Raw genomic sequence first — 26,597 nt, 5'->3', positions numbered from 1 at the left:
CTAGACTTACTATCTAGATGATGAGCTAATCTGTACAACAAACCCCCATGACAAAAGTTTACGTATGTAACAATCCTGTACATGTACCCCTGAACTTAAAAGTTAAATAAATAAATAAATAATTCAAAAGAGATGTACAGATTTTTTAAAAAAAGATTTAAAACTATGAATTCGATGTCTGTACCTTATAGAGGTTTATTCAGATTTTCTATTTCTTCTGAAGTCAATTTTTTAAAGCAAATAAAACATTTATTCAGACTTTTTTCCATTTTTTTTCTTTTTTTACAAAAACATGCATACATACACAGGGTATGGTGGGTCCTAGGAAAGACACACACTAACACGCATGCCTCACTCACGGACATGCGCACACACACTCCTCACACATGCACTCACACACACTTTCCTTCTTGGCCTGGACTCCCAAAAGCCCTGAAGACTTCACCAGAGAAGCCTCCCCTCCTCCATTTCTGTATCTTTTCTCCTGCCCCCTCCCCCTCAGCTGGGTTAGTCCCATATGGAGCAGGAGTCAGAGCTGTGGTCAGGGAGGCCTCAGAAACAGAGAAACCTCATGGGGTGGGCAGTCGCCGAGGGGTCCCAGGGGCATGATGTGCTTCTGGGGAAGATGAAGAGTTTGGTACCATTGGATCAGGAAGCACAGGACTCCCAGGACACCTGTTGGCTCCACCAGGGCATCGACAGGAGGTCGATGTCGGGGGGCCTCTGGCCAGGGCAGGGACCAGATGGAGGTCTGCCGGTCTCGGCTGTCAGGGAGCTTTGTCTCAGTGCCCGGTGGTGTGGGGGAGCTTCCAGAGTCATCTAAGGAAGCAAGTGAGAGGGATTCCCCCTGTACTCAGGAATAAGTGTCCATTTTTTCTTTTTTGAGATAGTTTCACTCTGTCACCCAGGCTGGAGTGTAGTGGTGCCATCTCAGCTCACTGCAACCTCTACCTCCCAGCTTCAAGCAACTCTCCTGCCTCAGCCTCCCAAGTACCTGGGATTACAGGCGCCTCCCACCACACCTGCCTAATTTTTGTATTTTTAGTAGAGACAGGGTTTCACCATGTTGGTCAGGCTGGTCTCAAACTCCTGACCTCAAGCGATCCTCCTACCTCGGCCTCGCAAAGTGCTGGGATTACAGGCGTGAGCCACCATGCCTGGCGTACTTTTTTCACACACACACACACACACACACACACACACACACACACACACACACAAAAGGACAAAACTTAGGTCGATCGAGTGCTTCACTAGATGTGTACTCTGTCCTTGGCAGTTTTTACAGAGTATACTCTCAGCACTCTAGGTTTACCCCCGAAGGAGCAGCATTCCCTCCCACCTTTCAGGGCTTATCTCCCTTCAACGTTTCCATTTCCAGTCTAGGGAACCATCTTTCTGCAGGGATGGACACAGATCGTTGGGGACCCAGCTCACTAAAAGAGCATAGCCTTCTCTTCTCAATCTCGACTGATAACTCTATGGCCTTGTGGCACAACCACACCAGCATTCCTAGGACTGATAAACCCTGACAGTGATGGGGAAATGATTACGAGGAAATTGTTTTCTTACAGCCATATAACTTCTCATCTACCTCTTCGTTTTTCTGCTTGAGGTATACTTGTAAGTGTACTTGCCTTAATCTCCACACTCCCTGACTCTTATCCTCCACCTCTGTCAACTGGAGGTTTTCTTATTTTGCACCAGTTTTCTTCCTACAGTTTCTGGTAAATACTGCAATTAAAATTAATTTGTGTAGAATCAGTTGGAATTTGGGGGATTTATTTATTTATTATTTATTTTGAGACAGAGTTTTGCTTTTTTGCCCAGGCTGCAGTGCAGTGGCATGATCTTGGCTCACTGCAACCTCCACCTCCTGTGTTCAAGCTATTCTTCTGTCTCAGCCTCCTGAGTAGCTGGGATTACAGGCATGCACCACCACACTCGGCTCATTTTTGTATTTTAGTAGAGAGGGGGTTTTACCACATTGGTCAGGCTGGTCTCAAATTCCTGGCCTCAAGAGATCCACCCGCCTCAGCCTCCCAAAGTTCTGGGATTATAGGCATGAGCCACCGCACCCAGCCTAGTTTGAGCAGTTTTAATTTTTAACTATCCATCCTCACAGTTTTATACACACTGTGCTTGTGGACTTTCTTTGAATGAGACACTGTTTCCCAGATGCCCAAGGGCCTCTAAGCTGCAGGCCACCCACAACTAGACTTAGATGGCAGCTACATGCAGAGTGAGCCATTTACCTAGTGTGGGGCCCAAACCTCAACATCTGTCATTGCCAGACGTCACCCATACAAATCTTTCTACGTGAGAGAGATGGAGCATTCTTTTCTGTTATCTACTCAGATTAGCTTCAAACGTTTCTTTATATGCTTGACCATTTTTTGTCCAACTATGTGCTTTCCTCATTTTCTAAATCGTCATCCATGGTGTACATGCACTTACTGGATATTAATGGATGAGAAAAATGATCCTAAATATTTAGAATACTGGCATTCTCTATGCAATACTTTTTTCCCCCTTTCACACAAAGAGAACTGGGAGCTGCATGCAAGCACGTACACACAGGCATGTGCCCAGTCATTTCTGGCCAGAAGAAAGCAATCTTCAACTACCTTCTAAAAGGAGATAGAAGCTCTCTATGCCGCTTGCAACTCTCTAGGCCCAAGGTTGTTCTTTCTTTTTAATTTACAGATCCTATTTCCTTTAACCACCTCCTGACAATAGCTTGGCAAGCGACAGCATTCAGCGACTGCCTCCATCAGAGTGCGCAAAGGAGGTGGCTTCCCGTCTTCAGGGAACGCTTCACAGTAACAAATGGAGACAAGATTTTTGAACAGAGACTTGACATGTTTCCATGACGACATAAATTGCCTACAAAAATCTGTAGGAATATTTTAGACCCTTAAGACTTGAAAGCAACCTCTTCTTCCTTCGCAAAGCAGTCGAGGAAAGTCAAAAAAAATTTTATGAAGGAGATGGGGAAAGAATTTTATTTTCCCAGGATTTAGACACATAATACATAATAAATACTTAGATACCTAATAAATAAGTTCCTTCCCTTATAAACAGAGAAATTGAATTTTTGTATGATCATAGTTGGCAGTAATCCATTATTCTAAGTAGCTACTTTTATCAAGAAGTGATTTGTACCAACTAATACATGTAGATGTTCTTCGCAGCAGTAAAACTTGTTCCTTACATACTTATATTTCCTTGTTTCCTGGAAATGTCAGCGTTTTACAAATTAGCAACCAAAGCACAGCCTCCCCTCTGTTCTTTTGCGACACTTTCCAGGGCCAACCCCTTCCTGCGCACTCCTGTTTCCTCACTCCCTCCCTCCGTCTTGTGGGGCCTGGCCCCCTTCAGTGACAGGCTGTCTGCAGGCTCTGCCTCTATAACTGCTCTTTCAGTATCTCCCCTAGAATGACTGTGGGCAACTGTGCCTAAGTGGAACAAGGCCTTACAAACGGAACATCTGTTTATAGTGGGTACTCACTATTGGAGATTCAATTAATCAGGCATTCATTGAATGCTACTTTGTTCAAGTCTAACTTGAAATGTGCTCAGAAATAAGCCTGGCACTGGAAGCTGCTGCCCAAATTTTACCCACTCCAGGCACCAGAACATTGACTGCAGCATTCAGAAATCTGAAAATAGCTATCGTAGATATTTGGTTATCTGTGTAATTGTTGATCTCTCCCCACCAGGCAACAAGGTCCATGGAGGGAAGAGCTTCGTCTATCTGTCCACACTGCATTTCTAGCTTCATGCCTGGAGCACAGAAGAAATGCAATACTTTTTCTTGACTAAATGACTTTGTAATGAAAGCCAAATACATTTATTATGCATTTATCTACCATAGGATTTTTAATTCTGATACAAATATCCAGGTCCTCTTCAACTAAAGAACTGGTTTGCGTTCTTTCTTACTTAACCCCACATCAATGGGGTTAAGTAAAAAAAGCCCATTTTCATTTCCTCCCAATTTCCACATCTCAGTGAGGGACTACCACCCCCCAGCCAGAGTCCTGGAGTCTCCCCACACTCCCCCCGACCTTACCTGCCACCACTCATGAGTTTCTAAGTCCTGCCCATTCTCCCTCCAGACCCAGCACCCTCTTCTCTGCCCCTTGCTTCCCCCTCTTCCTAACTGCACAGTCTCCTGCCTGGCCTCTTGCCTCCACTCTTCCCTTCTGTCCACCATTCACACTGCTGCCAACATTCTCTTTCCAAAAACTAACTTGGCCTCACTCATCCTTGGCTAGAAGTCATTTGGCAACTCTTTGTTACAGTGGAGACCATCCCCTTAGCATGGCTGGCAAGGGCCTCCATAGTCTGTCTGTCCTCTTATGCCCTTCCCCACTAAATGTGAGTCCAGCCACCCACGCTGCCTGCAGGTCCCCACAGGGCCTTTTCCTACTTGCTTGGGTTCCATAGCACCTAGCATCTTGTTAGACAGACCATAAGCACCAAGTACATATTTTGTGAATGAATGAATGAATGAATGAGTGAAGAGGAATGATGAAGGAAACTAAGAGGAGGAAACAATTTGGCAGAGAAAACAAGACAATTTAGGTCTAGAGACATTAAGTCTGAGTTGTTGGTAGGTGTCTTTTTCCATTTTCTGTTGCGTATAACAGAATATTGGAAACTTGGTAATTTATAAGAAATAAAATTTGTTTCTTACAGTTCTGGAGGCAGGAATGTACAAGGCCAAAGAGACATATCCGGTGAGGGCCTTTTTATTGGTGGGGATTCTGCAGAGCCCTGAGGCAGCACAGGGCATCACATGGCGAGGGGGCCAAGGGTGCCAGCTCCGGTCTCTTCCTCTTCTCATAAAAGCTACCAGTCCCACTCCAATAGTAACTCATTAATCAATTACCTATTAATATACTCACCCAGGAATTGATTAATTCATTCATGAGGGCAAAGCCCTCATTACCCAGTCACCTCTTAAAGGCCCTGCCTTTCAATACTGCCACACTGGGGATGAAGTTTCAACATGAGCTTTAGAGGGGACAAACATTTGAACCGTAACAATGGGCCATCTAGACGGGGACCCAGGCTGCACTGCAAAGGATAGTCTGAAGCTCGGGGAAGAATGTCTTAAAAGCCAGTGATCTCTCTTCACATACGAGCCAGTTCCCTTAGAGAAATACAGAGATCAGGAGGTCAAATAATGGGCAAGTGGCCCAGAGTTACCAAATCAGCTTTATCAACTGAGACAGCCTCCGAGCTAGAAAGACATTATGAGGACCTTGTTTGGCCTAATTCTTTCATTTTACAAATAAGAAAACGTATGCTCGGAGCAGGGAAAGGCCTGCTAGCACAAGGCAGTGATAGCACGAGAGCCCGCGTGTCCCCGTTGCAGTCCAGGCTCTTTCTCCTGCCTCCTGCGGCCTCCTTGCTCATGGCACTCCTCTCTGAGCCCTGAAGGAGGGAGTCATCCACGAGGGAGACAGAGGGGCTTGGAAGAGTCTGACTCCACAAATATTCATGCCCTAACTCCTCCTTTCCCACGATGCAGCTTCTCGTGTCCCCAAAGGAGAATAGACCCGATAAAGACCTCAGAAGCCACAGAGCTCATGCATTGACTCTCGTGCACTTAACAAACAGGATGGACCCTCGCGGCCTCCGTCAGCAGCTACATTTTTTAACTCTGTTTTAAACATTGTCAACCGTCTACTCTCCAGCCCCATACCAGATGATAAATAGCTGATTAGAAACCACGGGAGGGGTTGCAGAGAACAAGAAAACTGACACACTGACTCAAAAAAGCAGCAGATGAGGATCATTTAGGTTAAGGACCAACAGCCAAGAGCGCAGGAAGATGCTCCTATGTGGAGCCCAACACAAGGCGCAGTTATGTCTCTCAGTTATGTTCAGTCTGTGTTGCTTGCTTACGATCTGCAAATGTTTAGATATTTCACGAGGATGTTCATCTAAAGTGATTAAGATTGTTAACGTTCTGGCAGTCTGAGAAGCAAGCCCTCTGCTATTCAAATGGGGGAATATCCTCAAGGAATCTGGGCAACAAAAGTTGTTCATTATAAAAAAGGGGGGAAGGGAATTGGCATTCATTGATATGCCACATTATATCAGACAGTGTGCCTAATAGATCGTCTCATTTAATTTCACAACTCTTTAGCTTTGCACATAGCAGGCATTCAATATTTTTTGACTTCATGAATGATTGAATGGGCTGGGTTTTTTCCATCTCATTTATGAGATTGGGAAAAAGAGCCCTGAAGATTAGAATTGCCTGCTCATGGTCATACTGTGTGGAGCTGAGAGCCTGAGCTTTCTCCAAGGCACAGCTGCTATTGCCACAACCCAACCTGGGTCAGCTTTGCAAGAAGGGAAACTTGCACACTTCCTTATGAAAGAGTGAAGCTAACCCTCCAGCCACACTCAGCGCTGCAAGCACTGATGGAGAGCGTGCTGTATTTGCAGCCCTGTGTCAGGAGCACTGCTTCCAGGCAGATGGTGTTTCATATCACGTATGCTTTCTTTGACTAACAGGAATGAATTCAGGGCATGGACGGACATCAAGCCTGTGAAACCAATAAAGGCCAAGCCCCAGTACAAGCCCCCAGATGATAAGATGGTTCATGAGACCAGCTACAGCGCCCAGTTCAAGGGAGAGGCCAACAAGCCAACAGCAGCTGACAATAAGGTCATTGATCGCAGAAGAATACGCAGCCTCTACAGTGAACCCTTCAAGGAACCCCCAAAGGTGAGACAGACCTTGTGGAAACCCATCAGCACAGCCTGGACCGTAAGGGTTAACTGCAGCAGAGCATGGGGTGGACGGCTGTCAACTCTGGCCTTGCCCCCATGGGCATCTTTAAAATCCCTGCTTCCTCTCAAGCACACTGAGACCCAGGGGCATCTTCAACAGGAATCTTTGATAAACTCAAAGGGAGTATTAAAGAGGAACATCACCTAAAATAAAGACAGCTTAAAGGCTGGCAGATTTCCAGGGAGCTAGCTTCCAATTTTGAGAAATCAAGATAAACAGTGGCAGAAAATCTCACCTGAGCCCTAAATCCCCTTGTCTTAAAATAGCTGTGCTTGCTGGGCGCGGTGGCTCACGCCTGTAATCCCAGCACTTTGAGAGCCTGAGGCGGGTGGATCACCTGAGGTCAGGAGTTCCAGACCAGCCTGGCCAACATGGTGAAACCCCACCTCTACTAAAAATACAAAAAATTAGCCAGGCATGATGGTGCATGCCTGTAATCCCAGCTACTTGGGAGGCTGAGGCAGGAGAATCGCTTGAACCCAGGAGGTGGAGGTTGCAGTGAGCCGAGATCATACAACTGCACTCTAGCCTGGGCGACAAGAGCAAGACTCTGTCTCAAAATAAAATAAAATAAAAACAGAGCTGTTTGGGCCCCAGAAGCATTGGCCCAGTATTGCATGTTCCCATGCCTGGCTCCCCTCCCTCCAGATCCTGCCCTGCCTCATCCTCAGCTCCAATCGCTGGACACTTTCTTCCCTCCCTTCCCTAGTCCCTGAAAAGCACCTGCCCTCTCTCATCTACTCGGGCTAAGCACCATCCACCATGCCTTCTCAGTCTGTCACAACGCACCTGCCACATCAACTGTAAGATGTGTTCCCAGCAATAGTTACCAAAATGAACAGATTGTGAAAGTGGACTCAGGGATTTTCCTAAGGTAACATTCCTCCACCTTACATAGGAGTTCGTGAGCAGAAGAAACATGTTGGAGATATAGCTGGTGAAGCAGGAATCATACAAGCCATGCAACCTAGCATATTCTGATGCCAGGCCCCATGGAATTGTACAAATATCCACTGTCCTCTGTATAATAGCAGAAAATGCCTGAGAACCTAAATAGCTCTGGAACCTAATTAGCCTTTTCTCTGCTTTTGTCCTAAAGTCTTACACTCAAGTGGAGTTTCCTATTTGGCCCAGGACCAGTTTATGGGTAAGGTAGCTAACCGACCCAGTTTGCCTGGGATTCTTCCATTTTAGCACTGAAAGTTCTGTGTTCCAGGAAACCTCTCAGTTCCAGGCAAACCAGGACGATTGGTTCCCTTCCTGACAGGTCAGGAGTGACTGAAAACCACTGCACCTCAGTGAGCAAATGATTCAGCCTGCAAAGCCCAGCATCAGCTCTGTCCATCCAGAGATGGGGTGGGACCCGGGGCATGGGGTCAGCATTGGACAAAAGAGGACATAGGGGTGAAGGAGGGAAAATGAGGGAAATCTAGAGATGGGTGAGGGGGGTGGCCTATTGAGGGGTCCCTTTCAGTGACTCCAGAGTTCCTGAGAAAGAGCAGCCAAGGCCATCTTCTCCGGATGAGGGGAATGGAGCTAGAGAAGGGAGGCTGGGGAGAGTGGAGTGAGCTTGGAACAGTTGCTCTGGGGGACATGGTTGGGGAGCCAGGCAGAGAGGAGGAGCGGAGGGCTGGCAGTGGAAGGCATAGCTGAGACTGGAGATGCCCTGGCCCAAAGCATCTCAGTGAGGACATTTCTCCATATGAGTGAGCCAACCTAGAGACAGAAACAGGGAAGCCAGCGGGTGCTGCAGTGACCCACCACCAGAACCTCTGCATCTTACACAGGTTTATTTCTTATTAATGTCCATCGTGGGTTGGCTGCCGCCCTACCTCTTGTTGCCTCCTCACCTGGGATGGCGGAGCAGCCTCTCTCTGTGGCAGAGGAAAAGAGAGCGCTGGGCAGCACAGGCTGACTCTTGCATCTTCCACCTGAAGGTGACCCAAAGTCGCTGCTCACATTTCATTGACTAAAGCAAAATCCTATGCCTGTGTCCCAACATGATGAGATGTAACTTCCCACAGGGAGGGCTGAAATATTCCCCAACAGTGGCACGGCCCACTGCCTGGGGTGGTCGGGGGAAGACTGGCAGGACAAGGGAGCCCACGTGGCCAGGGAGTGCTGCAAAAGCGGCGCAACAGGAAGTTCAGATGGGAGAAGCCGAATGCCCTGATGTCCCTGGGAACCCCTTATATACCGTCCTCCACCTGGGCCAACCTCTGTCATCACCGTTACTCCTTAATTAATCACGCCTTTTCTCTCTAAATTCTCTCCCACTCCCTCCCTTTTCGTGTTTCCGTGTTTTCGGTCTGTCTGTCTCTTGGTGCAGGTGGAGAAACCTAGTGTTCAGAGTTCCAAACCAAAAAAGACCTCAGCGAGCCATAAGCCCACGAGGAAGGCCAAAGACAAGCAGGCAGCGCCAGGCCAGGCTGCCAAGAAGAAGAGCGCGGAGGGCCCCGGTGCCGCCAAGCCCGACGACAAGGAGCAAAGCAAAGAGATGAACAATAAACTGGCTGAGGCGAAAGAGTAAATTTCCCTGCACTTTCCTTTTACTCTTCTCTCTCTCTCTCCCTCCCACCTTTTTTTTTTTTGAACCAACCAACAAAAAAAGGCCACAAAATTAATTAGAGGCTTCTCATCTGCCTTGGTCTTGAGTGTTCCAGGAGCTCTTTGGTTTGGCTTCTTTTGATGGAAGAATCCTGTTTCAAAGACTGAGTGGCAGGCCTCCTCCTGAGGGTAGCCCGGGAGTCCAGCCAGCCGAGGCCCCTGGAGCACCAGGAAGCGTTGCCACTGGCTGTGCCCTCCCCAGTGACACTGGCTATGTCACTCCGACTGCATGCTGAACAGTAAGGAGGGCAGCTCGGAGAGGTGAAAGGAATCTCCTGGCAGTGCTTGGAAGTGTCTGTAGGGTCTCCTCCTCCCAGGTCCCCCAGATCTGTGTCACTGGTCGATTTTGAACTTTAGGTTCTCGTGTTCTTTTCCAAAATTCCGAGAATCGTCAAGTGCTACAGAAGCTCAGCCTGGGCTTCAGCAACTGACGAAATTTGAGTTAAACAAAAACAACAACAAAAAAGAAACAACTTTGGCCTTAATGCCGCTAAAAGGGAGTTGTGTCTGTGAAGTAGTGTTTTCACAGAATCGTCTATGAGACGTGTGTGCCTGTGCTCGGTTTCCTATCAGTGGGCTTCAATTGTATGCCAAGTCATGGATATGCCACTGAGCCAAAACCAGGCCAGGGCTGGTAATAAAAGGTTAGGTGTTTTAGGTGCATTCTAGCTGTCATAGGAAGGTCACAAAAATGAGGAGGGTGTTTTCCTTTGATTCCCCTCGGCTGACCATCCGTTCAGTGCTGGTTTCGCAGAGGGACTAGTTGGAGGTATCTGAGGAAGAAAGTTCACGGTGTAGGGATAGTGCATTTGGAATGTGACTTTCCGTTTCTGAGAGACCCAAGGGCGCGTAGACGTAGTGGCAAGTGTGGCGATGTTTACCCTCCCTTCCTGAGCCACCCTGGTCTGCTCCTCAGAGAGGGCAGCGGTGCCAGGCCTCAGGACAGGGAGAATGTCTGTGACTTAGCTGCAGACTAGAAGACTGCCCTGCTAACTGATTAGCAAGCAGCTTTGACCTCATTCATATAGAAAAGCAGCTCTCAGTATATTCCGTGTCACGTGTGTGTGTGTGGCCAAAGCCCCGAGGGTGGCAAGTGCTACCTTAGCTGTGCTAGAGTTGTGTTGTAGGAATTAGTCAGGGAGTTGTTGTGGAAAAAACCCCAGTGCTCGTGAGAGAACGCAAAATAGTTACCAGAAAAATAATCTTTGCCAACGTGACGTGTATATTGCTCAGCACACTTTATATCTCCTGTCCTTAAAATCCTTCTCGTCCCCGGCATTCTGACACGCGGGGCTGCCGTCCAGTGTCAGGCCCGGCTCAGGCTTGCTCTTCTTTTGTAATGAAAGGGGTGAAGAGTGAGAGTCTCGCAGTTCCTTACCTCAAAAGTCCCTTTAAGTCCTTCTGGTTTGGAGGAAGTGGAGCCTCCGCAAACTCTCTCTTATTCTGACCATTCAGGCAGCAAAGTCTCTGCTTCACCGTCATTTTGGTTGTCGCCTTGGGGCTGAGCAAGAAGCCTTTTGCAAATTAATTCAGCATGTGTGACGTGAGCCATAATTATTAACAGAACAGGAATACCAGAAACGAAGTCGTTGGTGGGGCCCACTGCGACCTTCCTTTCTATCTCAGGGTTTGAATCTGTGAGGAAGGAGGTGAAAGAAGGTAGAAAATGCTGGTGAGTCTCAGTGTTTTGAATGCTATCGGGAAATGACTGGAGTGGATCTTGGTACTGATTCCAACTCTTTGCCAGCTAATCTCAACATTTACCAGAAAGTTCTATCAACATGGTCTTAATTGTATCCAGAGAATTTGCCAATGCACGTTCAGTCTCTCAAGATTTGGCCTTAGTCAGACATGTTGATGTTAGCCACAGTTTGGATTTCTCCATAAAATAATCATTTATTTTTGCAGATCAAGTAAATCAGAGTTTACAATGCACAGGGGATCACGCGTTTAGCGTTCACTTACTAGAAGCCTGTGTGGCAGGCCCTGTGCTAGGTGTGGTGGGCAGTATAAATAAATCTGTCTCCACAGCCACACAACCAGAGGGGGACATGACTTGATCCCTGTGACCAAGTCAAGCTGGTGTTGCCCAAATCGCAGTTTGCCATCATTGTCCCATAGGCTTTTCAGGCCCGTCACTGCCCCAGGGACCAAACTTCCTGCCCTGCCCACCCGAGGCTTTAGAGGACCTGTGGAGTGTCTTTTCCACCCTGTCAGTAGCCCCTTCTGTTTAATACACCCACTGAGAAAAGCCTGTTTGTAGTTCACTTCGACTCTTGAATGTGTCACTTCACTGGCAAGAAACTTCCTTTAATTTCTACTGTTTACAAGTAAAACTCAGCCGGTCTCATTCTAAATCCCAAACATACTGAATGAAACTGATTTTGGTTCCACAAGCAGTGTTTGGGTGTTGCCTTCCTGAAGGTGACCAAGCTTCCAATGCTTGTCCCACTGATCTCTGTACATTACCCTGTGGTTCCCCGTCCTTCCCTGGCGAGGGAGCTGAGACTGAAGCTTTCCTGCTGTTTCCCTGCCTGCAAAAGCAGCCCCGACAGCTGCGTATTGGCTTCCCTCAGCAATCCGTCCTCTGTCCATGCTCTCATTCGGGCCACATCGCTTTGCCTCTCTGAGGCAGACAGGAAGTGTCTAATTATGATTTTGTGGCCTGGGTTTTGTTGCATACCACAGATTGTCTATGTAATGTGTAGCGCACACCTCTCTTGGTGCTATTTCATTCCTGCTGTAAGAGAATGACAAAAATATTCATGTATAGCCAATTGATTGTGACGTGCTTGTGGTCTGTGCTTGCTCAGAAAAACAAACCAACCCACAGTTTTTCCAATTATAAATAAATGCTAAAGACGAACACCACTTTCTTGATCTTATTTCCTTGGTGAGGCCCACCCGAGTAGGTGAAGGAACAAACCTTTGCCATTTGAGCCATTCTCTGCAAGATGAGCTGTGCCCTGCAGTCTTCCTGGGGCTCTCCATAATGCAGCTTGACTCTTTTAGATTGCCTCTCAGATACTATTTGCAAGCAGTCAGAGCTAAGTGTTGGGAAAGCGAAGATGGACCGGGAGACGCACTGGCCAACAAGGTAGTGTAACGTTTTGATCCCATGTTGCCGGGAAGAGCGACCGCCCACACCCAGCACTGCCTTGCCGCACTGGGAGGCTGGGCTCTGACTCTCTGCCTGACTGGCAGGACTGTTGTTTCTGGCATTTTCTCCTCCCATGGGATGGCAGAGATGCCTTCACTTGCTCGATTACTCTATGGTCATTGTGGACGTTCCACCCTTCGGGGGCTGGCTCACTGTGGGTTGTGGGGGTGACAGTCATGTCTGTGCCTAGTGTGGGGGTGCTGAAACAGCCACCAGAGAGGCCACCAAGTAAGGTAACAACAGATCAGGTAATTGGGAACTCAGATGAAGGACAGGCTTCTTCCAGCTAGGGCTGGGGAGTTGCAGAAGGCTTTGTGGCAGAGGGAGCCCCTGGAAAGCCCCTGGGGTGTGGATATGTAAGGGCAGGGCACCGCAGGGAGCAAGTCTAGAAATGGAAAAGTGGGGGGGCTGGGTGGGAACCTGAAAGCCAGGACCAAGTTTGCCCACTTTGTTATCCTTCTGGTAAAGTGGAAGACAGAAGATTTTATACTCTCTTTTTCCAACATATGTTGATTGAATACCTATTATGTGCCAGGCACTGTGCTGGGCACTAGGGAAACCAGGATGACTGAGACCCTGCCTCTGATCACAGTGGGGCACGAAGGAGGAGGCCATTCTAGCTGGTTCCATGGATCAGGGAGGACTTCGGCGATGGGTAGGTGTTGACCAGGTGAACAGAGCCGGGGGAGGCCGAGGCATGCCAGACAGAGGGGTCTGCCCAAGCACAGGTTGGAGGGGAGGCCGCCAAACACCAGAGGAACTCAGGTTCTTGGGGGTAGCTCCCTCGGGAGGGTCACAGCACAGGCTGGAGAGTGGCAGAACTCATGGTGGAGAGGCCTGGTGCATGGGAGGGGGCGGCTGCTAACGGGGATCTCCATTTCCATATGCCCAGATGGCACCCACACCCCTGCATGCTCTCCTGTCCTGCTTTTCTCGCTTGCTACGTGTCAGGCAACACTACAGATCCTCTCTTGCTCTAAGCTAGGAGCACTAGGGTAGACTTTTATTGCTGGACCTGATTGCTGAGTTTTGGGGGAGGCAGGGGTAGAAATCAATCACGGGTGGTATAAATAAAAAGCCATATGTATTTGTTTTCCAGATGAATAGAAAACAGCCCACCCACCTGCCTACTTTTGCATGAGACAGAAAACATAAAAGCTGTTCAAGAACTAAAACAAATACATAAAAGTATATTACTAAGCTCTCTTTTGAGAGAGAGACAACACGGGGATTGAGAGAGGTGGTAAGAAACACAGGCGAGAAGTAGAGAGGTAGAAATAGCAGCACAGAGAGAAAAAGACACGGAAAAGCACACATATGAAGACACTGAGAGTAACCTAAGAGAGTGTGAGAAGGACAAGAATTGGGCAATGGAGGAGGCAGGAAGGCTGGGGCCTTGCCAGCTGTATCAGTGCTGTCCACACGCTTAGGGCTCCTCCAGACTTTCTTCCGCCTGTGGTTCCCACCATGCTCCCCTCTGCTGCCCAGAGCCCCAGGAGGCGAATCTATAACCCATCACTTGCATTGCCTCCCCCAAAAGCAAATGAACGAAATTCAAACGAGCCCCCTATTTTCAAAATAGGTCATTTATTGCTAAGTTAGTTCTAAACGTATTTCAATTCTTCCTTAGTTTGTGTGTTCTTTGTGAAATTCTTCCCTCTTTCACTAGGATTTAATAATTTACAACCTGTTCCTCATAGATTTGAGGAGTGTCAAGTCCCATTTCACAAAGGCTGTGGACTCCTTTAATGTGTCACTGTGGTTTAAAGCTCCTCTTACTGCTAAAATGTCTGAAAGCTGTTCACATTCTCACGACCGTAGGTACAGAAGTTTCTTTCAGGATGTAACCTGTGGAGTGTCTGTGTTAAAGCAAGGCTCCACCCCTAGCACCACCTGGAGCCAGCAGGGCGAGGACAGCGGCTGGGGCAGCCAAGGCCACTGAAACAGGAAAGACGGCTATTTCAAACAAAGGGAGCCCAGACTCCACTCTCGCAGAACCAGGCGTGTGGTCCAACCCCACTTCCACCCCACTGCCATTTGATGCGTGTATCCTCATAACACCTAGACCATCCTAGAATTCCTGTAACAGGGAGAACTAGAATTAACATCTTTACAATGTTGTGTTATTTGTCCTATGAACACTGACTACCATGGACAGTGCACTTAGGCGTTTACAAGGTTCGTGGGTGGAAATCAGTGCTGCCATGCAACCCTGTGCCTCTCACCAACCTCCTGGAGCATTAGTGTCCTCCTCTGAAAATGGGGAGACTGATACCCCCCTCAGAGGAGCAGAGTGAGGATGAATGACATGAGGGCTGTAGGGAACCCATGGAGGACACTAAATGTATCACTTCACACCCTTCCCCTCCCTTTAGAGTGCGTGAAAGGTACATGTCCACTTTCTGATATATAGATACATACTTAGCTGTGAGTAATACATGAAGTTGATTGAGGCAAACATTCTTAAGAAGATTGCCTTTAAAGAATTACAGCTATTGAATTACCTTGAGTCCACAGACCTAAATGATAATATTCTAACAATTTCTATGTATGCTTTGCTTACGAAGCATTTCTTTCTGTGCCATTCCACTGAACCCTTCCAATGTTATGGGGCAGGTGTTGGCCCAGGTAACAGAGGAGAAAGGGAAGCTCAAAGAGGAGGAGGCACCTGCCAGTTTGGCGAGGCCTGGAGGATGGAGGAAGCACTGGAATCTAGGCTTCCAGCTCCATAGCCTGCTGTCTCTCCCTCTCACCTGAAGGAGGTTGGGCTGGCCTGAAAAGAATCAGGTTTCAGACAAGTGGGACCCCAGTAAAAATGAAACACGCACCCTACAGTGCCACACTCTGGCTGGGCCATTCCAGGTCCTCCAGCAGGCTTGCCTAGTACCCTCTTTAAGTTTTGGGACCTAGATATAAACTGAGGGAAAATAAGAATGGGGTCAGATCTTTACACATCTGGCTCAGACACCTGACTGTACTGACCAATCATCACAGCCAATACACAGTTTTTCTCCTTTCGGTACTAGCTTGCCTGGGTGACTGCAACGTAGGTTACTAAATGCAGCATGGTCCAGCAGATTCTTCATTCATACGAAATATATTTGGTCCTGGACGTACCAAGATAAAACTGGTATCCATTATTATCCACGGTATATGGGTATTGGATCTGAGACTGCATTTTGAGCATTTTATTTCAGCCAGTGGAATTGAGCTTACATTTCTGTCCCTTGTCCTCATGTAAGTGGGCCTCAATTACTTGTTAACCTGGCATTGTATATAGTGATCTCAACAGATGGCCCCAGAACTCTTATCTGGGTCCAAGAGAGATTCAGATGCTGAGATTTAAAAGTTACTGCCACTGCTTGCTACTGGTTTAAGCTGCTAGAGGGATCTTTATGCAAATCTGACCATGTCACCCCTGCTTTAAACCATCCGTGGGCTCCTCGTGGCGCAGAAGCTTCTTGTTCCCTCGGTGCACCATGCTGCTTCTCACCTCCATGCCTTTACCCTCGCTGTCCACCTGCCCGGAATGCCCTTCTCCTGCTTCTTCACCTGGCTAACTCATCCTTCAAGACTCCGCTCAGGGGACAGCTCCAAGAAGCCTTTCCCGCACCTCCCAAGCTGGGTAAGCTGCCCTCTGTGTGTCTTCATGATGCCACATGTACTGTGTCATCCGCTCTTGTGTGTGTCCCACCTACCAGACCGTGCTCCCCCAGGGCAAGGGCCAGGTCTCTCTATTCACTATTGTAGCCCTAGCTCCTGGCCCAAAGCCTACCATAGAGAGTGTCTTCTAAAGGGCTCGTTGAATGAAGAGTGAGTGAGTGAATGAATGATGATATTTACCATCCGACTCCACATTCACCATTATGCCTCCACAAGGCTCTTCTCTGCCTAATAACAGTCCCAGCTCCCATGAAAGGGGCAGTTTTGCGAGAGGTCACAGCAACTGCGGAGCAGAGAGCAGTCAATGGCTGGTTTTACACTGGCTGACCTCTGTTCAGGCCTGCATACCTCTGTACTTTAGATAGCCACTTTTTCTAAACAGTCTGGATTTCATAAAATCTTGGGCTCTTGTTACAGAGTAATCTAAGAGACGGGCCAATCCCACTCCCTGCTCAGTGCAGGGCTCCTAACTCTAGGGTGACGAGACCCTCCCCACCACCACACATTTCACAGGCATGTCTAATTCCAGGCAAGGATTACAACCAACAGGCCTGGTTCTAAATCCAAGCTCTACTATTTACTAGCTGTGTGACCTTAACTGACCTTAACTTAACTTGTATAAGCCTCCAACAGATAACAATAATGCAAATATCCATCACTCTCCAAATATATTTGGTTCCCAAATTCAGGAAGTAAGAATTTGGCCAGCAAGGGATAAGATATTATGTCAATCTATTTGTTTCCAGAGTTCAGGATAGCAAGTGGCAAGAGCTCTGATAGCAAGGGATACCTGATTCACAGGCAGGCTGTGAGGGCCCCGTGGCTGTGAGGCATGCAAAAGTCCTCTGCAAACTGGAATATGCAACGCCCTTGCCAATAGCTCATGTTATGGGTAGTTTTGCTGACAACAGCTTCCAGTTACTTACTGCCCTTGGTCCCCAACTGCAGGGCAGCTGGAGCTACACAAGGTAAATCCACTCCTTCTATCACACAATGGCCTGAGATTAAGACCATCTAGGGTTGGTCTTAAATTTGCTGCCTCCTCCCGTCCTCCAGCCCTTCATCTGGCCCCTGCTCTCTAAGCACACCCTATAAATCACCTGGTGCAGATCCATTTCTGCAATTCCATGTCCATTTGGATTGATCCCCTCTGGACACAGGAAACCAATTTTGATTAATTGCTCAAGATCCAATCCTTTGCTTTAGATGGGGGTTGGGGGAAGACAATGATTGATTTGCAATTTCCCAGGAGCATAGTGTTAGACAAAAATTGAGTGTTGCCTTAGTCCAACATTTTACATTTCAAAAAGGGTCATTGGCAGAATTATCAGATTCCTGGCAGCCCACTGGGATAATCCACTGTGCCTTTGACTTTGCCTTCTTGGTGCTAAAACAAGGTAGAATGCTTTTAAAAATATTTGTCATACAATTGGAAATTTATTTAGTTCTAGTTAGCAAGCCAAATCCAGAAAAGGTATTTAACAACAGCAAAAATAAATAGGTAAACAACCACACAGAAAACATAACTACCTAGCCACCTACCCACTTAGTGCAACCATTTTCCTGTACTTTAGAAGAACATGTCTGCCTGGAGGGAACCCAGAGTGGCAGGGAAAGACCTGAACCAGGAACTCGCCCCAGATCTTGAAGCAACTTTTGAAAAATGCAGAGTTGCCACAGCCTAGGGGGAGGGAATGAACCTTTACTTGGCCTTTACACACTTCATCTCACTTAATCCTCACAGTAAGGTTAAGAGAGTCCGTGGGTGTCACTCCCATTTACAGATAAAGAAATCAGAACTGGGTGATGAAAGAACGAAGTCACACAACTTGTAAGTGGTGAGCCAGGAGGTGAACCCAGGTTTGGGTGACCCTTAAACCCATTCCTTGTCCAGCACTTGGGACTGTCTGTAGGATTCCTGTTGTAAAGATGTGCATGCCCTAAAGCAGCAGCCTCCCTCCTCCTCTGTCCCTCACTTGCTCTGAAGCCTTCAGTGACTCTCCATACACTTGTCTATGGAAAATGAGTCAAAAGAAGGTCACAGATGCTGAGTTTGATCTACACGTTTCACTCCCTCCAGCCCCTGGTCCAGAATTAAGTCTTGTGGAGGCAGCATTTCGCCTAACTGTGGGCCTAGCAGGTGTTTCTGTGGTGATGAGCCACACCTGACGGGCTCAGCGTGGTCCTGGGCTGGTAGACTGATTGGCAGCTGCACAGGTAGGGCTTCCAGGTGTGAATGTGGTTGGGCACTCTTAGGCAGGTTGCCACTGTTTTCTGGGGCTAAGGTCTTCTTTTCCAGGGTCTGCTGAATGCTAGGAAGTAACGTGGGGCGTGGGGGTGCTGTGCGGTGGGAGCAGCCAGCCAGGTTGTTGGGCCCAGAGGGGCAACTCTCTAAGGAGATGCAGCTGGGGGCTCTGAGCTGGGACCTACAGAAGGCATTCACCCCAGCCAGAGCCAGTCAGTCATCTCAAGCCCAGGCCAGTCCAGACATCTGCAGACAAATTTGGAATCTCTGTATCTCTGTATCCCACAATGAGGAATGTTATAGAGAGGAAAGAGCTCTTCCATTAAGGTCCTGACTTTGCCCGAACTCACTACACGACCTTGGGCAACTTCCGCCTTCTGCACTGTGTTTTTGCTTCTGGAAGGCGAGGTGAGGGCTTTCTGTCTGCCTGGGTGACCCTGCTGTTGTGGGAATCAAATGTCTCATTGCATGTAAAGTTCTCTCAGAAACCTTAAAGAGATGTTATCCTTTGGAGGGACAAAAAGGGTGCTAAGGCAGTTAAAAACAGGAAAACATTTTTATGTCATGTAAACGTCGTCGTTAGAATTTGACCTTGTGGGAGCTATTTTAAAACTTGAGAAAGTAGGCCTCCTACTATGTGCCAACCCTAAGCTAGTGATCCCTGGTTCTCCGCTATATGCAATGGCTTGGCATATAGTAGGCATTTAGTAAATGCTTGTGGAAGTAAGGAAGGAGGCAAGAGAGGCAGGGAAGAGAGAGAGGAGAGGAGGGGAGGGAGTGAGGGAAAGAGCGACGAGACAGGCATGGTCCCTGGCCTGAAAGTGCCCAGTCTAGAGAGGCAGCTACAAAACTATTGAAGATGATCTGATAGGGGCTGCTGCCAAGGTGGGGGTGGGGGCACTGTGGGAACACAGAAGGAAGCAGAGGCTCAGAGGTTGTTTCACTGAGGAAATGGCCTGAGAACCGATTCTTCAGTCCTGGAGAAGGGGTTTGCTAGGCGGATGGGGAGGGGTGGTGTTTGGGCGGCCAGCCTGATAAAGCTAGAGCTGCTCAGCCTGATCATTGGAGGTATAGACTCCAGGGCAGAGGAGGTGTGGAGACCATGCCTACAAAATGGCTTTCGGTTCTGGAGCTGGACTTTCCAAGGAACAAAGCCAACTGAGACACTGTGAGGAGGGCAGTTGGGAGGTGAGGGCTCTCGGAACCAAGTCTGAGCTGTGTGGGGCATGTGTTACCTGGAGAAGCCAGGGATATGGACCCAACTGCTGCCCCCTTCAATACCAAAAGGCTGTCCTGGGGCAGCCGGCAGGGCGTTCCCTAAAAGGGTGGCCCCAGAGTGCAGCGATAGGAAGGAGTGGAGCTGACTGTCATGCAGGCTTCTGCTCAGGTCTAACCAGTGGCCACCGAGGAGGTGGCTGCCTCACCAGGCATCTGCAGCCCACCCCAGGCAGTCTGAGCAGTGGCTGGGTTGCCACCTGCCAGGGAGATTGCAGCAGAGGCTCAGGAGACCCGCAGCCCAGCAGTCTGTCCTTCCAGCCCTGGGCGCCTTTGATTTGGCTTGTGGAGTTGTGCTTTTGTGGAATAGAGAGCGAGGACTTCTCCAACAAAGTGACAGCTTGGCCCCTAATAAGACCTTTGAGCCTCTCTGGTTTGAAGAGACACAGGCCGATAAGGCTTAGGGCCCAGCTTGGTGGTGGTGCCTGTACCTGGGTGGTGGCGTCACGTTTGTGGCGTGTGTTTACAGGTCTGTCTCCTGCCTCACTCTAGGAGCTCCTTCCCCCAAGTCAGGGCCCAGGTCTCATGCACTTCTGTGTCCCCAGTGAGGGCCTGACATAGAGCAGGGTCTCAGTAGATTTCTTGAGTGAATGGATAAAAGAGAAAAAATTAAAAGAGAATAAAGAGAAGAAGCTACACCAGCCATGTGTTTTTCCCGCCGGTATCTGCCAGGTACTACGATGAGCCAGACCCTGTTCTAGATGCTGGTGATGCAAAGACCAACAAAACACAGTCCCACGGGCTGGCAGGAGAGGCAGATAATTACCAAACAACAGGATAATTACTAAAAGAGAAGCTCCCACAGAGTCCTGTTGGGGAGAGAGGCGGAGCAAGTGTTGTTTTGAGAACTCCTGTCTCCTGCAGATTCTTCATAAGAATAATGAGCCTTTCAAAGACAGTTTCCTTGGCAATCCCCCTTGACGGCTGCATTTCCCATCGCTGTGCTAGGAGCTTTGTTTATGTCTAAGAATCATGAGCATGTGTATGGGGCCCATGGAGGCAGACAGCAAGGGAACAGAGCTGGAATCACCCTGTCTCGTCCTCGTCTCTTCCACCCGCCCACCAAGGTGTTGAAAGGCCCATGTTTTAGTCCTGGGCCTGCTATCCATTAACTGTGTGGCTGTGGGAGAGTCACTTGTCCATTCTGGGCCAAGTTTCCATCTGTGGAGCCAGACAATTGGAACAGATCACCAACTCCCCCTTTGGAATTAACATTTGCTACACATCACCTGTATTCCAGGGGTCATGCCATGAGCATTTACATAAGCTACAAGGTGGACCTTGTAATTCTCCTTTTAGAGATAAGGAAACTGAGGCCTGGAGACGTGTGTCCCTGATGCCATCCCATGGCTAGGAAGGGGTTGGATTCGCATTCGAACCCAGTTCTTCTGGCCTCAGGCCCAGTCAATGCACTGTCTCTTCAGCAGGTTGCTTTTTACATCATGAGAAACAATATATATTAAAACAGCTGGCACCGAGCCTGGCCCACAGTTATTGCTCAGTTTCTTTCCTCCTCAAGGCTTTTCCACACTGCCCCACACTCCCACACTTCCCCTGGAAGGCAGAGTCCACAGGTTCCCTGCTTTCTGAATAGAGCCGTATGCCAGGAGCACTGCTGCAGCTGTGGGTTGCTTTGATGGTGCAACAGGAGTCAATCTGGGAAGAAAAAAACCACGTGGGTGGATTATAGGACTGGAATCATGTGCAAGGGCAGGAATCAGTGGGAGAGAATGAAGTCCTTTCCCCATCCAGTTGAGGGCAGGTCTGGTAATCCTGCTTCTAGACTCTGGGAAGCATCAATCCAATGTCAGTGTGTGCACTCAGGAGGCATTGCCTGTATCCATGGAAACAGGAAGAAGGCCAGAAAAGGAAGTGTCTAAGACAAGATGTCTCATATAACCTTGGAACATTAAGTTTTGCAGGACAGAGCCTGGCACAGAAAAGTCCCTTGTTTAGTCATTCAAGTATTAAGTCAGAACCCACTGGGGTTCAGGTACTGTTTATTTAAAGTACAGAGGATACAATGATGTGCAAAACTGACATGGTCTCTGCCCTCCTTGTATTCCAAAAGAATACAAGGAATTAGCTGAGAGAAGAGAGCAAAGCAAGTGCCAGGGATGAGGAGAGCCTGTAGCAGGGGGCTGGCCATGACTGTGGGGCCCGTGGAAGGCTTCCCAGGGCGGTGCTTCAGTGAGCTGAGTGATGGTGGCTGAGTAGGCACTAGCCAGGTGAAGAGGGAACAAGAGAATATTCCAGGAGCAGACAGCAGCATGTGCAAAAGCTGTAAAATGGGAAGGAGCAGGGCATGTTGAAGGAACAGAATGCTGGGCACAGACAGCCAGGGCAGGCAGGAAGGGGAAGGGCGGAGGGGTAAGGAAGTGGGTAGATTGCCCAGCTAGGTGGAGCAGTGTAACAGATTTTCTTCTTTATTCTTGGTGCCAGGAGAAGTTACTGAAGGGTGGTAAGCAGGGTAAACAGGATCCTATAAACAGGATCAGGTTTGCTCTCTTAAAAGATCATTCTGATTTCTGTATGAAGAATGGATTGGAAGAGAGCGAAGATAGCTGGAACAGGGGACACCAGTTAGGAGGCTGTGACAGTGGTCCAAGGAGATGATGGCATAGCAGGTGGCGGGGAAGGGAGGGAGGGAAAGAAGTGGGAATATTCAAGTATAAATGTTAGGAGCTGTCATCAATGGGGCCTGATGGGTGAGGTAAGGGTTTTGAGGGAAAGGGAGGTATTAAGGACGAATTTGAGTTTCTGGCAGGGGCCAGGGAATAGAGGATGAACCAGCTTTCAGCAACAATAACTTTTAAGACTTTCCATTTTGCCTTCTTTGTTTCAGATACTGTGCTGGGCATTGGGGCTGCAGGCAAGAAGGTCGGCCCCTGCCTTCAGGGAGCTCGCTGTTTAGCAGGGGAGCCTGGCCTGCAGTTGGGATATGTGAGGAGGTGGAGAGAGAGACTGTGAGATGGTGCTGCAGCAGGGATGCAAAAGAAATTAGTGTGGAGAGACACAGGCAGGAAGACCTGGGAGGAGGTGGGAGCTGAGCCGAGCCTTCAAGGACGGGCAGGGCTTTGACACAGAAACGTGGGTGAAGCAGAAACAGCAGAAACAACACAGCCCTGGCTGGCAGTGTGCAAAAGAGCATGAGAGGATGATGCCAGGAAAGTGGGGTTCCCCCAGGACTGCTGTGAGGGGCAAATGACATAAGGTAACAGATGCATGGGCATTTAGTAACCTGCATCACAGTTATTACAATAGTGGACTTATCTGTGTACTGTCCAAGCATGCTGAAAATATCAAGAATTATGATTGCAGATGCCTGCCTCGCAAGATCTTCTGTTGTAATAATCCCTGAAATGTAAATTCTTATCCCCACTTTATAGGCAGGGAAACTGAGGTCTGTTGTGGTTGAGCAATCGCCCAAGACCTTTCAGGCAATAAGCAGCACAGAAGCCAAGATAAGCCCAGCAGGTTATTGTGATTTCTGGGAGGTTGGTGCTCTCAGGGTACACAGGCTGGGAGAAGGCATATGCTGTCTTGAGAGTATGTGCTGCTGACCTAGGGCAGATTTGGTTGTGCAGGTTGGGCCATGCCCAAGGACAGCTGGCCTGCAGCCTGAGTGGGCTGAATGCAGCCTGCTTCTGCTCCCCAAGCCTGAGGGGGTGGCTTTGCCTCATTCTCACCAGCCTCACTGGAGGAGGTGGGGCATTTTACAGATGGGAGACTGGCAGGCAACTGTGGACCAAAGCGAGGACCAGTCAGTGTCAGTGAGGATTTCATGGCACCCTTGAATGCAGTTTCGTGCATAGAAAAACTGTCCAAGCTGCTTGGATTTTAAAAGTGAACGCTTAATAAAAAGTAACAAAAATCAAAAACCTAGTAAAATGTAAGAATCTCTTTTAAGGAGGATGTTATAGCTTAATTCAATTACCCTAAATATAAAGTAAATTATAAATAATTTTAAATAAATTAAGATTAAAAATATAGTGACCAATGACTTGCCATAAAAGTTCCATCATTGTTTTAAAAAACTGTAAAACTGTCATATCTTTCAGCTTTAAGTTATAAGTCTAAATTTACTTATTCCATTACACATTTTATATTGGGATCAAAGCTCATCTGTTAGATATTCTAATATGCTAAATTATCTTAAATATTACAAATACCTTTGAACTAAATCTGTGCAAATTTTTCCTAAACTTTTTTTTTTTTTTAACTTGAGACAGTGTCTCACTGTGTCACCCAGGTTACAGTGCTGTGGCGAGATCTCAGCTCACTGCCACCTCCACCTCCTGGGCTCAAATGATTCTCCCACGTCAGCCTCCTGAGTAGCGGGACTACAGGTGTCTGCCAGCACACCCAGCTAATTTTTGTATTTTTAGTAGAGATGGGGTTTCACCATGTTAGTCAGGCTGATCTCAAACTCCTGACCTCGGGTGATCCACCTGCCTCGGCCTCCCAAAGTGCTGGGATTACAGGCTTTTCCTAAACTTAATACCAAAAAAGTAATATTGGGGATTTGATTTAATTCATCGTTTCTAATATTAATTATAACCTTCCCATGATTAAGGATATTCACTAAAGAAAAAAGTTTTCTAACCAAAGCAATATGGGGTTATGTATCCATGCAAAGTTGAGGTTAGCTCACAGCTGGCTCATTAAACACAAGCACCCAATAAACAGAAATTTGGTACTTGGCACAGGATCCAATGCTGTAAATATCCAGGGAAATGTGCTTCCCGGCCCAGGCTGCAGGGCTGGCCTTCTTTGTGACCTCTGTGCCAGCAGGAGACTCCAGGCCCACATCCTGCCCTTGGGATAGGTTCTGCAGCCCAAGCCCCTGAGATGGGGTTCAGCCCCTTTTTTTGCTTCTGTCTCTTCTCAGCTTCATCGCCCTGTTGGGAGGACACCACCCAGGTCGCCTCACAGTCTAAGAGGATACACCTAATCGGTTTCCTGCTTGGTTCTATTCTGAATTCGATTTTTATTTTTCCTCTCTGACCAGCCACCAGTGACTGGAGGTCTTTTAATGCCTTTGGATTCCACATGCTTCTCATGGCCTTGCCTGGCTCTCTACTCAAACACTTAGGACCTACTGATGGCAGCCAGCTGTGTCCATCTGGCCAGAGCACCTGTGTTCCATGTCATGCTAAGCCAGAGAGCCACCCTGGTGCCTTCCACTGTGATGCTCAGGCACAGCCAGGAAGAGTGGACGGAGAGGCCGCCTATGCTGCCGTGGACTCTGCTGAGAGATACCAGTCCACGGGTGGCTCAAGGTGCTAAATACAGTAAAAAGCTTCTGCATCAGGACAACAGAGTAGAATAAAAGTAGTCCAAATATATATAATTTTACTTCTAAGTAAATATAAAAATAACCATAATACTACCTAATAATACCATAGTACAAGGGGCTCTAGATACTGACGTCTACTCATTATAGATTTCTGTGTAAATATCATTATACCCAATAAATAGAGTAATAGTAATAGCTACCTGGCATTGAGCACCTACTATGTGCCAGGCATGCTAAGGGAAAGAGCCCAGGCTCTAGGAGTGGAAGGGCTCAGATGCCAGTCTATGGGGGTCCCTCACTTTCCCCATTACTTGTTCTTTCACAACCTCATGTTCTTCATCAGACAAATAAGGGTAAGAAAATCCTTCCTGTGTGCCTCACAGGGCTGCTCTGATGCCAAAATGAGCTCTGAAAGGGAGCCATTTGGAAAGCTGAATGTGTTGTAGGTGTGCAAGGGCCTGTGACGCTTGCTGAGCAATGCCACTCTCGAGTGGCTACTTCCAGCATGGCCTGAAAGGAAGGCATGTGCACTCTAAACCAGAGGGCTCCAGGCTGGCCGGGTCTAAGTGTGGCAATGCTTGTCTTTGAGGGTTGGTGTTGTCACAGGTTCTCCACAGTTTGTGTGGGCCAGCGGATGAGGCAGATGGCCGCAGTGAGGCAGACAGAACAGTGCCTGAGGATTCTGATGAGAGACTGAGACTCTGGGCTGCAGGGAAGTAAGCCCAAGAGCCTTGGAGTTGGTGAGGGCAAGGGTCTTAGGAGAGCAGAGGGAGCCAGAAGTGGGAATGGAGTGAGGGGATCAGGGCCCCATCCCTACCGGAATGGGAAGTCCCAGTGAGTCACCTACCAAAGTTGGGGGTAGTGGGAGTGGTGCACGCAATCACGGGGAACACTGTCTATAGAGAATTTAAAGCAATGAAGCTAAAGGCTGCCTGTAGTCCAGCTATTCCGCTGGGAGGATCACTTGAGGTCAGGAGCTCGAGAACAGCCTGGGTGACACAGTGAGACTCCGTCTCTACAAAAACAAATAACAAAAAACTAAAAGCTGGCCTGCTTTTTATTATCACCACATGCTGCTCATTCTATACAATGTCAGTGATAAAATCCTTTTCCCCTTCCAAGAGAGGGGGAGAAGGGCATTCCTACTGCTTCCTTTCCTGGTATGCCATGGACCCCTTGCCCCTTCCTGCAGTCAGCGCTTAACAAGGGGGTCAGGGAGTCAGGGAGGGAAAAGAACTGGAAGTCCCTGTGAGCAAGGAAAGAGCACCCTGGCCTTTGGGGGCATCTGGTGGACAGCTAAGATGGGGTTCCCAGGATGGGCCCAGTGATCCTAGAAGAAGTAGGGACCTGGATGGAGTGTGGGGTGGACAGGCTGCTGGGATGCCTACTGGATGACTCTGAGTTCAGCTATAGTACTGCCATTGTCACCAGAGTGCCACCCCCTGTGCCACGTGCAGGTTATAATCAATTGGCAAGCACATTGAATGACTGATTCCTGCGTCTTCTCCTCACCCACCTCCCTTACCCACAT

At 48.2% G+C, this 26,597-nt stretch overlaps 1 protein-coding gene across 1 annotated transcript in view; it reads left to right on the top strand.

Annotated features, from left to right (window-relative positions):
• Positions 1–26,597, top strand: part of MAP6 (microtubule associated protein 6) — a 79,373-nt gene that overhangs the window by 51,187 nt on the left and 1,589 nt on the right. Inside the window, exons 2-3 of the mRNA XM_064365302.1 lie at positions 6,538–6,751; positions 9,147–9,343. Coding sequence (XP_064221372.1) covers positions 6,538–6,751; positions 9,147–9,343 — 411 coding nt within the window. The remainder of the gene's footprint in view (positions 1–6,537; positions 6,752–9,146; positions 9,344–26,597) is intronic.

The sequence above is a fragment of the Aotus nancymaae genome, unplaced genomic scaffold (assembly GCF_030222135.1).
Source record: "Aotus nancymaae isolate 86718 unplaced genomic scaffold, 86718_ANA_hifiasm-v0.15.2.pri h1tg000059l, whole genome shotgun sequence".
Lineage (NCBI taxonomy): Eukaryota > Metazoa > Chordata > Mammalia > Primates > Aotidae > Aotus > Aotus nancymaae.
This window is presented reverse-complemented; position numbering and strand designations above follow the sequence as displayed.